The 14,054-nt window shown below is 33.6% G+C and overlaps 1 protein-coding gene across 5 annotated transcripts in view; it reads right to left on the reverse strand.

Moving 5' to 3' along the window:
- Nucleotides 1-14,054, reverse strand: part of VPS50 (VPS50 subunit of EARP/GARPII complex) — a 220,311-nt gene that overhangs the window by 102,280 nt on the left and 103,977 nt on the right. For all 5 annotated transcript variants that reach the window (XR_012432666.1, XR_012432665.1, XM_074035521.1 and 2 more), the window contains exon 2: nt 9,122-9,190. Coding sequence is in view for 2 of the 5 variants with exons in the window: in XM_065542336.2 (XP_065398408.1) it covers nt 9,122-9,190 (69 nt within the window). In the remaining 3 variants the exon portion in view is untranslated. The remainder of the gene's footprint in view (nt 1-9,121; nt 9,191-14,054) is intronic.

Here is a 14,054-nt window from a genome sequence, read left to right on the forward strand (position 1 = left end):
ACCCCATATAATTTCAAAGAACTGACATGGAACACCTGACACTCTGAAGTGTAAGAAACCTGGACTAAGGAAAGGAATAAAACCTAGAAAATCAGAAAAAGAAATGTAGCATACAAAATAGAATTAAATCTAAAACAAATGCCCCCATGTAACATTATTTGCCTATAAAATATCCTCTCCTTTAAAACAATTTCATAGCTTCTATGTGAAAATATACATCTGAACTGGAACTTATTCAAACCCCCTTCTGACTAGAATCCCGATCACCATGTTCTTTTTAGTCCCACTGAACTAGCAGTCTGTAAAGCTCTGCTTCTACCTAATCATTGTCTAAACGTTTCATCGCTGTTAGGGATGCCTGCTCAATCAGACTGTGCACTTCTTGAGAACTGAGATTTCTCTTCATTCTGCATCATGCTGCTCCACAGTGCCAAGGCACACCGTAGATAGTAATCACTGATCATACTAAAATTAATTTACAGTTAATTGCCAAAAAATAAATATAAGACAAAAGGAAAGGAAAAGACAATATGTTCTTGTTTCAATAGTCAAAATTTTCCACAAACTCTTAGTAAAACATTTCTTTATTTTAATTAGAGATAACAATATGAACTGATTTAGGAATATTTTATACATGTAAATTAGAAAAATAAACAGAAGCATCCAGATTGCATATTCTTAACACAATTACTCCATAATTTAATAGAAACTGATTTCCTAGGGTGGGAGATGTACAAAAATACATAATTCTTAACCTAAAATAGAACCAATACATAGGTGTGAGGCCAAATTTTACATAAACAAAACAAACAAAAGGTTTCCTATTTAAAAATTACAAGGTAAAATTGGGGAAAATGAATACCAAATGAAACTTCTTATACCATATTTAAACATGTGATTTAAGAAAAAAATTAGAATAATCTTAGATATTCAAACTAAGTCTGGGATAAAATATTTCAGCCTTAAAAATGTTTAAAACATTTTTATAATAAATTTTATGTCACATAGTAATTAATAAATACATAGTCACATTAATAGTGATATAAATGCTCTCTAAAACTTGAAAATCCAAAAATAATTTGTTAACAACTACAGGCTACCAAATGTGCTGCCACACAATTTGCTGTCAACAGTAATCAACTAAGCAAAAAGTATATCAGCGTCACCCCAGAATTAAAGCTGGAGAAAAAACTACAATTAAAGTGATGAATTGGAATAACAAAGAGGAGAAAACAAAAGCATAAAAGGTAAAAAATGAATAAATCAAATCTCTCTCCCATACTATCATCAGAAACTAACCTGCCTACTTTCAAAGCTCTATAACCTTATCTTTCCCAAAAAAAAAAAAATTCCATTTAACAATTTTTGAAATTCTCACTATGTAAAAATTTCCCATACTAGGTCATACAGGAACACAAATGAGTAAAATATAGCTCTTCCCTCAAACAGTTAAGTAATAGGAAGGATCAGATGAATAAGTAAGAAATGACAAAGCACGGCAGAACATAAGGGTGATGCAAACAGAAGGAAGGCATCAGACGGTGGGTTCACATCTGATGGAAGAGGTGGCATTTGGAAAATATGAGAGAATAGGTAGAATTTCAGATTTAGACATTGGGGGAATAGGGTTACAAATATAAAGCAAAGCAAAAGTAAAAATATTGAATCGGGAAAATGCACAACAGGTTAAAGCAATAAAGGGTGGCTTCCGCAGGATAGAAAACTGTCACAAGGGAGAGCCTGCATGTACGCCAAGAGACAAATGCAACAACTGAGATTTGTTTAAATTCAATATATTTTTTATATATTAGAACCATATTTTCTTCACTAAAAATAAAACATCTTAACACATATCACTGCCTCAGGTGCTATATCAAAAACAGGCATAAATATTCAATATTTTCTTAATGTAATAAACCAAGCAGAATTCAATGTGTTAGAGGCTGTGTTTTTCCGGCAGTCACAACACGCAATAAGGTTGCATATAATACCACCCAGTCTATTTTTGTATTTTGATCATGTCTGAGATAAAGCTACATGACCATGCACATAAATGTACATGAGAAATGTAACTTTATGAAAAATGAAGAAAAACAATCATATTAGAGATTTAAGTCAACATCTTTGATTTAGCCAAGCTACTTTTCCTCACAATACAACAAAAAAGATTTTATGGGAATTGGGGATTCAGCTCTGTAAAACAATTTGAGCCCTCAAATGTAAGGCATTATAATACATTCCCAGTATGTTTATGGTTTCTAAGGAACTAGACTATAACTTTACCAAGAAATTTTCCACTTAAGAGTTCATCACTCAAGGGATGGTATTCAAGTTTAGGAGGAAAAAAAGAGACACTACTAATTTTGTATTTAACCACTACTTTTAAATTATCTAAAATATCACACTAATTAAAACTGCTAATCCAAATTCAGGGCTCTTAATTCTACTCACTTTTTTAAAAACTTAGTTATGACAGCTTAACAGTTTTCCTTACCATTACTAAATTCAATATTTTCTGCAATTTTGAAAAGTAATTTAACCTAATTTCTAAACCCACATAACAGCTTGGAATCTCATTATCTTCAATACTAGGTTTTTATTCAAACAAAAATATGAATGCAAATCTTTACTTCATAGGTCAGATTTCAAAACTCTGCTAAAAATATATAGAAAAATGAAATGCATACCAACTCCTCTTTCTGTACGTAGCTCATTAGACCACAGTTCATATTATACACCTGATTATATAACTCAGTGGCAAAAGTTAGTGCCTATATAGCTGATTATATAACTCAATGGCAGAATGCAGTGTATGTACATGTGTATGTTGGGAAGGAAAGAGAAATTTTGCAAGCATGATTTGGAGTTTGCCACAGCAAATCCCTTATCAAAGACTTTTTTTTACTGTTTGCATTTCTTCATTCGTCAACAAAAAAAAATCTATTCTGTTATAGGGAAAACAGACGCTATAATCTTACCAAAGTTAACATCACGTTAGGGTTCTAACTGAAAGGAAAAAAAAAAAAGTGTCTAGTCACCAAAATCTAAAACAGAGCTAAAAGCAAGAACAAAACATGAAGTTTTCAATATTCAATCAGTATTACAAAAGTCATAAATCACTGAACAGAAATAAATTTTATCTCTTTCCAAATGAAACAGGATTCAAAACTTATTTCAAGATCACAGATACCCTAAAACCATATGCCACATAAGTTTATAACGAATTGTCAGATGTCTGATTACGTGAGGAAACGGCACATTCTCCTAATATCCCACTAGAACAACAATAATAATCCATCAAAGATTCCTAGTTCATCAGTTTCTGTGTGTGTTTTAAATAAACTCATCTTTTAAAGCCTACCCTGTTTTTCTTCAGGCTTTTAGTGCCATCTTGTGGAATACTGTTGAAGTTACAATTTAAAAAGAGGTTTTGGGCAAAATGATTTATAGAACATTTTAATAAAAGGTTATTGGATCACATTTTAATCCAGCTTTATAACACAATCAAGTGATTAAGATGATGTATTTTAATGTGTGCCAATGCCTGTCCTTTCTGGGGCTAACACTGAAGAAAAGATACATCATAAATCAAGATATATGGAGAAAAATCCAGTGTGTACATCTTAATTTTGTTTTTCTTTTGTTTTCAAACATCTCATCAGACACTTTCTCTAAAAGATAATAATACTGTCTATTCTGAGAAAAGACAACATCACAGCACCTTCGATCCCAGTGCCTTTTATAGGTTCTTCCACCTTCCAAATCCAATAAAATAATCAATCTCAAATTCTGCTTTTTAAATGTCCTTCCAATGTAACCCTTCTCCATTTCCTATACCTTATGTTCCTTTTTTCTTCTTAATCAGTATCCTTGTCCCCAACCTCTACTCAACAACTCACCCCATAAAACTGTAATATTTCTTTAAAAAATTAATCACCAACTCTAAAAGATCCTGAATATACTTCTACCTATTTCACACCCTCTCCTAGCTGAACTCTATTGTGCCTCTACTCCTCTGCAATTATCTATTTTTGCTTGTCTCCCCCACTCAGGTTGAGTTAGGAACAGTCTTGTATCTCTTTGTATCTTCAATGATTAGTAACTGCCTGGTACCATAAGTGTTTGCCAAATGGACTGTATGAATGAACTTATATGATTTCTATGAAAGAAGTGTTAAGAATCTCAAAGCATCTGAAGCTATGAGAAGCATAATTTCATTAATGGTTCAAGGGAACACAACTAAATATCGTTGGCCATGAGCACCTAAGAAAAACTCTTATATGATTTTGCAGATCCATAGTTACAGCCTCCCTTAGTACCACCTGCAGAAGACACCCGTCCTAAATGATACATAATTCTAAATTGAAAGTCTTTATCACAATCTCTAAATAAAGTCTCCTAGTCATAAACCTCAATACTAATCTTCTCTGATATAGACACCAATATGCAAATCTTCTAACAAAAACTGCTCAAAAAATTCATTAGAATGTATATTTCTCCTATCATATTTCCCCTACAAAAATTACAATATAGAAACTATAAAACATTCGAGCTACAAGTACTCTAAAAAAGTCATCTAGTTCAATAGCATCTTTTCACAAATGAAGAAACTGAGGCACAAAGCATTAAAATGACTTCCTTTCAACAAGCTGACTGTTTAAGTCAATACTTGAACCTATGTCTCTTGACTGTGATTCAAGCACACTTTCCACGAATTTTGGTAAAACTGTAAACCAAGCTCTGCAGTTAGCATGTGGTTTTAGGATTCTTTTAATGGATTTTAAGAAGTCAAGTCAAATCGGTTTATCTGATTTCACAGAAGTACTAGAAACTCTAGAAAACATTCTGCTCAAATTCCTAGAATGTATACAAGCAGAAATGCTTCAGAGTAGGCGGGTACTCAATAAATACTTGTTGAATGGATGAAGTATAAAATATTTAAACAAATATATTCTCAAATGTTGACTGCAACAGACATTTATTTTGTCACTTCATCCTATATTTTTCTTTCATGAAAAAAAATCAAAGGTAAACCAATCATGTAATAGTAAAGACAGTTGAATCCCATTACTATTTATGAGTTAATTAAATTGGGGACAAGAAAAGTCTTATCATTAAAGAATACTATGAGGAGGCAATGTTTCAGTAAAAATTCATAAAACAATATTAGTATCAATACTCTTTTTCAGGTTCATATTGTGCCACTGTGAAAGTACTATAGAAAGTGTTTACTAATAAAGGCTGGATGTAGATTTATAAGGTTCTGAATACTGGTATTTTTACTTTTTAATCTAGGTTCAACAAATACTCTCAAACATAGTCCTACTAAGTTCTATAACTAAGAACATTTTGGCTCTGACTACTATCATATATTATAATAAATACTAGTTTTATTCTTAATTCTTGTAACCAATTAAGTAAAATACATTTCATGTTTAAATGGATAACAAGCTTAGAAAATGCTACCTAATTTCTTATATCTTTACCTCTGTATGAAAATCCCACTAATTTGAAATATAACAGAATCTATTTCGAAGAATGAAATTTTAGGTCATTCTATCTTATGCTACAAAAGTTCTCAGTAAAACTTTCAAACTATTTTTTAGAACAGTTCCTCTATTTCCTATTGCTCCATTGTTAAGATAATATTCTCATCTTGGCCAATGGTTCACAAACCTGGCTCCACACTGGAATTACCAGGGAATCTCTAAATATTACTGACACTTGCCTCCACCCAAAAATGGTAATTTAATTGGAATTGGCCATGGCCTGGGGACTGCTGATTCTAAATGTACAGCAAAGTTTAGGCACCACTGATCTTGGCACTGAGCTATTTAAGCTAAAATTCCTGAAATCTGTCTAAAAGTTTCCCTTCCTCTAGCAAGTTCAGAAAAGAACCTTAAATATTTTCTACTTTTCTATACCATTTTATCCACCCAAATTCCAAATTTCCAGTATACAGATTACTATTTGACTTGCATCTGCTCTTAAAATGGGGCACAGGATCAGATTGTCTATAAAATGCAGAAATTGTACCAGATAGTTTCTATAGTTTCTTCCCACTTTGAATTTATATAGTTCTAAAATAAATAAATAAATAATACCATCTGGCTTATCAAGCACAGATAGTGACCTTCAATTCTCCTTCACTACCCTCCTTTTTCTAGCAAGTTGGAGCACATAAAATTTGCCAATACTTGACCATTTTAAACTTAAACAGCCATGATTTATCCTAATATTTTTCTCCTACTTATCCTTTATACTAGAACCTTTTCATGTAACAGAACTCAAACTAACCTATTTCTTTCTTGAAAATGCCACTGAAATATCAATCCTCTGTCCCAACTTAGAAAGACATTATGAAAAGAAAGGAGACCATTCCTGAAGACCAGGGAAATGATTTTCAAAAGTTGTACTTACACTTATGAGTGAGGCAGACCTATTAAATGAAGTTAATGTTTATAAGTTTTCCATATAAAAATTTATAGTGACTACTTAAATAGCACACATTGTTAAGTTCAAAGAGTACTCCCCTAAGCAAAACTAATGGGTACCTTGCTTTTTAAACCTAGAATATACTGTGAGAATTTTCTATGTAACATATATATATAACTAAATTAAAAACCCAAGCTTCCAAATAATTTCTAGAGTATAATACCATTTTAAAAAGGTTGGGGAGGGAGGGTGGAAAAGCTATACTGCTACTTCCTGTAAAATAACTGCCAATTTCAAAGAGTTTATCTCATCGCCCTGTTTCCTTCACAGTATTCTAATTTGTAATCTTACCCCTGGCTTGAATGTAAGTAAGCTCTCTGACAACAGGGAAGTTTTGGCTTTTGGAGAGAACTCTTGTCTGTTCACTGCTATACTGCTAATCCCTAGGAAGTATCTCTAGCACATAGAAACTCAATAAATTTGTTGAATATGCATAGGGAAAAGACCAGTAGGCAATGTAAACCTTGACAGTGTTGGTGATTTTTGTGATTTTTTTTTTTGTTTGTTTAGATACCTTTTTCTGTTTATCATGTTTTCTGTTTAGAGTATACATTAATTTTATATTTAAAGCAAAGGTTATTTTAAAATAATCATTTGAATTAACATTTTCCATTTTGTTAAAATGCTTTTAATCTTAATTTTAAAAGATCTTAAGTAAAGATCTTTTTCAATGACATCAAGAACTAGCAGCAACGTTAATTTTAAAGCAATTACATAAAAATAAATCATTAAAATATATGTGTATGATCTAAGTACAAAGTCATATCTAAACTGTGAAAAATACTCAACATTAAAGTTACATCAAGCTATGCTGTATAGGGAATTTCTGAATATGAGTCTTCTTAACTCTTGATGTCAGTACTGACTTCAAACCTTATCCAAAGACTCAGTTTACTGACTGGAGCTTTGCCACTCTCTGGACCCAGCACTCTTATGTTCTCAGAACTACCCAGAAAGAAGGCAGCAGCTCTGTTCACCCTCCATCATTTGTTATGCTATAGGAGAACACAGAAAAAAACAAACAGGTAGATGAAGCTTGTAGGGATTTCTTAGTGTAAGGTTAAATGTAAGCTTACAGCATCAATACCTTTTTTACTATTAACTGTTTTATTATTTAACTAACTTAGCTTCTTAGTATGTGCTAAAAAGACCAGTGCTTTAGGCTTACTCTTCACCTGAATGATTTATATTTGCTGACCTTGTGATCCCAGACTAGCCACTCCACCCAAGGCCAGTTATCCTAAAAGTAGAGACAGCACTGGTCACTGATGGAGCTGGGGGTATAGAGTCAATAAGAAGACTGTGTAATGAGATCACCATAAATTCACTACCAACCACTACTGGGAAAACATCATGGCTCATGGTGGAAATGCAACAGAAAGTTCTTACTAAGACAGTCACATATTTTTTTAAAGAGGTTCACTCATCAATTTAACATTGATTCTGCAATATGTAATACAATCAAATTCAAGGTATGTTCATAATGCACGATCATCTTTTTCTTAGGTCAAAGAAATAAAGAGAATTATTGTCAATTAGGATTTATAGCTATCTCTTATTTCCCAACCTTTTCATAGTCAATAATTTTTAATAACATTATATAAAACTATATGGAATGCTTTTTTTAAGTTTTTGTCTGAACCATTTCATGCAAAAGAGTTGGTTATAATTTTACTGCATTTGGAGACTATGTTTGGGTCTAACCCGAAATAAAAGCAATACAGTAAGTACAAAATTCACTTTAGCAGGCAAGGCACCTGAAAGAGATGAGAAATCATCCTCCTAAGGAGCTGACACTGAGGTGTAAGGAGAGGCCTTAAACTGCTGATCAAGAGAAGCACGCCCTGTGTATTCAAATGCCTGATGCAGAAAACAAACAGTATTTTCACGTGTCCCTCTCAAATTAAAAAAAATACAAAAACAGACATTCAGAAATGCCAACTTAATCTGTGATGGAGCAGCTATTCACATGGGCAGCTCCGAGCAGCAACACTCCAGCAAAACAGCAGGGATTTAACAATACTTAATAATTCTGAGGGGAATCCAGCTAGCTTTCAAATAACCTATATAAAATTTGTAAACTGAGAAATTCGCATGAATATCAGACAATTAAAATCTAAAATTCCTACAATCTAGGAGATAAGTTATACAATTCAGTATAAACACTATGGTTTAGATGTTTATTGAAAAACCTCTGCTCCACAACAAAAATATAATCATGATTTTTGGCACAGTGTTAAGAGTATAAAAAGTCAGTAGTCAATTATTTCATTTTATTTCTACAAATTACAGCAGATAAATCAATAAGAGTGTGTGTGTGCGTGTGTCTGGGTGTGTGTGTATACACACATATATAACTGCTTTCAGGCTAAGAATTTAATATAATAAATTCCAAATTTGTCAAGTTTGCATTTTTTGCTTTGCTATAATGAATCATACATACTGCATCCCAACATGTAATGAAACAAGCCCTACACCTACTGTACAATAAAAATTTACCTAGCTTATCTTAACAACCATCTGCCTGTGGGAAAGAAAAGCTTCTGTGAATCAATTATCATTATCCAGAGGCAACCATATTTTCTTAAGGAAATAAAAAGTCACGCTCACGCATGTAGATCAATACCTTTCCAGGGACCCGGAGACTCTCTATGGCACCAAGATCACTGAGGCTTTCTTGAGGGCTTTTCAGACCCTTAAAAAAATAATAAGGAAAATTTTAATAGTGCTGAAGAATTATAAAAGGATAGAATACACCTACTGAAACAGAAATGACCACTTTAAAAATAGAAATTTTCCTGCTTCAAAATATGGAACACACATTCTAAAAGCAATCATCATTTAATACATATAGTACTATAATTAAATCAGAGAATGATGTACTTCTGGTATTTTAAAATAAAAGAGTATTATACAACTTTACAACTAATGGTGGAAGTCTAAGTCACCTATGATTTAAAAACAGCCAAAAGTAAAGAAACTTACATAACAAAAAGCATTCTATATAAGCGCTTGTATATACAATAATAATTACTAAATCAATCAGGAAAAAAGTCCAAGCAATAGTATTATGATTTACAGATACAATATACTAACCAACTAAGCTAACATATAAGTAATCCCTTCATTTTACTTATTTCCCACCAAAATATCTAATTCATGCTGCATAAATTAAGATTGAAGTCTCATATCTCACTGTCTTCTACCTGTCCTTTAGTTCTTTGGTGCCCTGTACTTTCTATATTCACATCAACTGAGGGATTCTGAAAGCTTTATCTGTACTGGGGAAATTATTAAAATAGAAAGAAATCAGCAATTTGCATTTTCTTTAAAATCCTCTTTTTAAAAATAGACTATTCAAAGCAGATATTTAATGTCCCTGCAATATTAGTTTTTAGGCAAAATTAGCTATTATTAATTTGAGGAGAGATTTATGATACAAATTGTCCTTTAGGTGCCCTATATTGAGGGTCCTTAGTAACCAAAATACATGCTATGCTTATGTTGACTACTTGAGACTTAGAGCAGAGCTTGCTTATCTTTAAACTATAGAGATGTGTATTTTCTCTTCCCTGTTGTAAAATACCACTAGTCATATCTACAATTTTTTATTACAAAGTGCTCTGCCTCAACCCCAAGTCTTTCATTACCCCCAGAATATCTAGCCCACCCACTCTTCTCTCCCCTTCTCCCTCTCTCAGACACACTCACCACTCCAAGAAATGAGAAAGCAATACACCACTTTCAGAATTATCTCCTCCACAAAGTCTTCCTAAATCCCTAAGCTTCAAAGAACACAGTATTTCTCAGTATAACCCTTGGATCATGACCATCAACATCACCCAGGGAACTCATTAACAGTAAGATTCATAGGCCCTAAAATAAACCTAATGAATAGGTTTCTCTGGATTTGGACCAGGAATGGGCATTTTCCAAAACAATACCTCAGCAAGACATCTTCCAAGACAATACCTCAGCCAAAGTAGTAAAGTTTTAAATTTTAAATGTATCTTTCTCTTCCAAACTTTAAGCCCTAAGGAAAGGGAGAGACAAAGTCCTATTTGCCTCTGTAGCCCAGTGGCTAGCAAAGTTCCAGAAACAGAGTAAACAACAAAGAAATGAGTAAATTATTAGGTAGAAGTCATTGGTCAGGTTTCAATCTCCAACAAATTAGCACATTGTTCCCATGGGAACACGTAATTGATTGCAAAAAAAATTGCTAGGAATACTTGCTGGAAAAAGAAAGGCCTAATGAGGTTTAATATGCCTTTCAATGAGTGAAGGAGAAAAAGTATGTTACTAGTCTTGGGCAGTTTGTTCTTCCCTGTCTTGAATTCTTACCAACAGTCATGAGAGAATAGCATCAAAAGTGGTAAAGAAGGCAAGGCTGAGCTACCAAACTATACTTCTATATACATTATATATACACATATGAAAGTAAAACTCCCCAATTTGATTCCAAATCATGACCACCCCTAAAATATATTTTTAAAATGTAATTGACATGTCTTTTAAACAAACATTTTTCAAAGTACACATGCTCCTCGACTTACAAATTGGGTTATGTTCCAATAAACCCATCATACAAGAACATATGGAAATATACAGAAGAAAACAGACACTGAGACTGCCTGAGGGTGGAGGGTGGGGGGAGAGAGACGATCAGGAAAATAACTAATGGGTACTAGGCTTAATACTTGGGTGAAAAAATAATCTGTACAACAAACCCCTGTGACACGAGTTTACCCATATAACAAACTTGCATAGGTACCCTTGAACTTAAAATAAAAAAAATTTTTAAACCCATCATAAGTGGAAAATACATTTAATAATCTCAATAAAATCATCATAAACTCAAAAATTCATTAAGTGAAACCATAGTAAATCGGGGACCATCTGTATAGATTTGCTTAACTAATCTAACAGAAATCCCTGAAGAAATATATTTAATTTCTCTTTCCCCAGCGCTACTCTGTAAAGAAACCAATGCAATGTAAATGTGATATATACCAATATCTAGAAAAAGCAGTCACCACGTAACAATTCAATACCAATACATGGCAAATTTCTGCCACATGTACAAAATAAAAGTAATACAAATTGAAAATCCGTGTACATGTTAGGAGGATGTAGAGTGAAGTGATTATTGTAATGGGCTCCGAAGCAAACCACTTGAGTTTGTATCCTGACTTTCTTGCTGTGGTTTTGAACAACTTATCTATCCTTTTTGTGCATTATATTCTACGATCATTCATAGGCTATTATAAGAAGTAAAAGAGGTAATGTATATGAGAAGCCAAAAATACTGTCTCATATATCTCAAGCATTCTGTGATGATTAACCCTAATTCTTAATATTTTATGACAGAAATGTTTTCCTTTTATCAAAACAGAAATGAAGAATTACATAAATGTCTCAAAGCACATCTGACATTCAACTGTACTTTAGATCTTTAACTTTATCAATTTTATAAATTTCTACTAACAAGTGAAGTCATTCTTATTTTATCTTCATCTCTCTAAAGCATGAAGTCATGGTTTTAACTGCAGTTCTCTGCCTTTATTAAGTTAAAACTTTGATGCTAATCATTTACCACTATTTGATTTTCTTTTGTATTTGATTTTTGTGTTGATAATTCCCCAGTTCAGACATATAGAAAATTCATCATAAATTAACACTTACCTCTGCATTTCGTTTACCCAAATCAGATTAACATTTCAGACTACTTCAGTTATGTCTACATTAATCCTCATTTTCCATTTATGAAACCAGCAACTATGTCTTATCCATCCAAAGAAGCAACTGTGATGATTTGTGTTTCCTTCCCTTTCAGCAAAACTCAAGAGTGTTTACACCCAGTCCCTAATTTCTCTCCCCCTATTTTCTCCTGAACCCATTCTCATCAGGCTTTCCTCCCCACAACTTGATGAAAACTGCTGTAGTTGGGGCACCAAGGACCTCTATGCTGCTCAATCCAAAAGCACATTTCTCATTCTCACTCTCACCTTACTTGACCAATCTTCAGCATTTAACACAGCTAATCACTCCTTACTCTTTTCAATTCTTTACTTGGCTTCAAGGCACTCTTCTTGGTTGTTCTCTTTATCCCACATTCATGCAACAAATATTTATTGAGCATCTGCTATATTCCAGGTGCCATTCAGGAAGCTAAAGACTTCTTACTTCACGAGCTACATGTTCTCATTCTGCGTTCCTGGATCCACTGCTTCCCCCTGAATTTTTAACACTGGATTCTCAAAAGCTCCAACCTTAGATTCTTTGTATATCTACACTCATTCCACTGTGATCTTAACCAGTTTATATGCAATCTACATGTTTGTAACTCCCAGAGTTTTAGCTATACCCTGGATTCGCGCCATAAATTCAGATTCATCTGGCCAACTGCCTACTGTATCTCTCCAGTTGAATATTTAAGAGGCTGTCAAATTAACAAGTACAAGAACCATGTCCCTTCCCTCAATCTGTTCCTCTCTCAGTTTTATCCATACGAAGAAATCACAATTACATTCTTCCAATTGCTGGGGCCAAACTATTTTGAGTCATCCTTAATGCTTCTCTTTCCCTCACAGCCCAAACCCCATCTGTCAGGAAATTCTGTCACCTCTACATTTACAGCATATTCACAATCTGACCTCTTTGAACACTTCTACCACTAGGGTAGAAGGCCTACACCCACCCTCTCACCTGGATTACCATAGTAGCCTCATCATTGGTCTCCCTGGTTTTGCTCTTTTCCCCTCTTCAATCTATTCTTAAAACATGAGTCAGAACAGTCTGTCTGAAGTGTTATGTCTGATTATATCATTCCTCTATTTGCCATTTCACTCAGAATGAAAGCCATGATCTCGCTATTACCTATAAGGTACCTATAAGGTACTATATGATCTAGCTTCCTGCCCTCAGTCATCTAACCTTATCCTGACCTCATCTCCCACTACTCTTCTCCTCACTCACTTCACCCACACTGGCCACTTGCAATTTCTCAAACAAGCTCCTGCCTCAGGGCCTCTGCATTTGCCTTTCCTTCCATCGGAAATGCTCCTTCCCAAATATCCACATCATAGAGTTCACTTCCTCACTCCCTTCGGGTCTTTTTATATTACCTTCTCTGCGAGGCCTTCCATGACCATCCTATCTAAAATTATAAGTGACCTCAAATCGTCAACAATTCCCAGGACTTTCTATCCTCTTTTCCTCTACAGTGTTTATCACCATGTCTGCCTTAACACTTGTCTATTTTTTTTACTTACAATAGTGCCTGGCACAAAGTGCTCAATAAACATTTGTTGAATGGACTGAAAGAACAGAGGCCGGCATAATGGAGAAAGATTAAGAACAGATCTCATTTAAATAAAGAGAGCTAACAAAGCCTCCCTTCCTCCCATTATTTTGCAAACAAAGTTCCCAGGACAGCTGAAATGCCCAAAAACTTAAATTTCACAGACCTTAATTTCCATCTCTCCACATTAACTCAATATATATTATTAGCACATTCTACAGGTTCAAAAAAAGAAATACTTCCATGTATACTTATTTGT

Source organism: Macaca fascicularis, chromosome 3 (genome assembly GCF_037993035.2).
Source record: "Macaca fascicularis isolate 582-1 chromosome 3, T2T-MFA8v1.1".
Taxonomy (NCBI): Eukaryota; Metazoa; Chordata; class Mammalia; order Primates; family Cercopithecidae; genus Macaca; species Macaca fascicularis.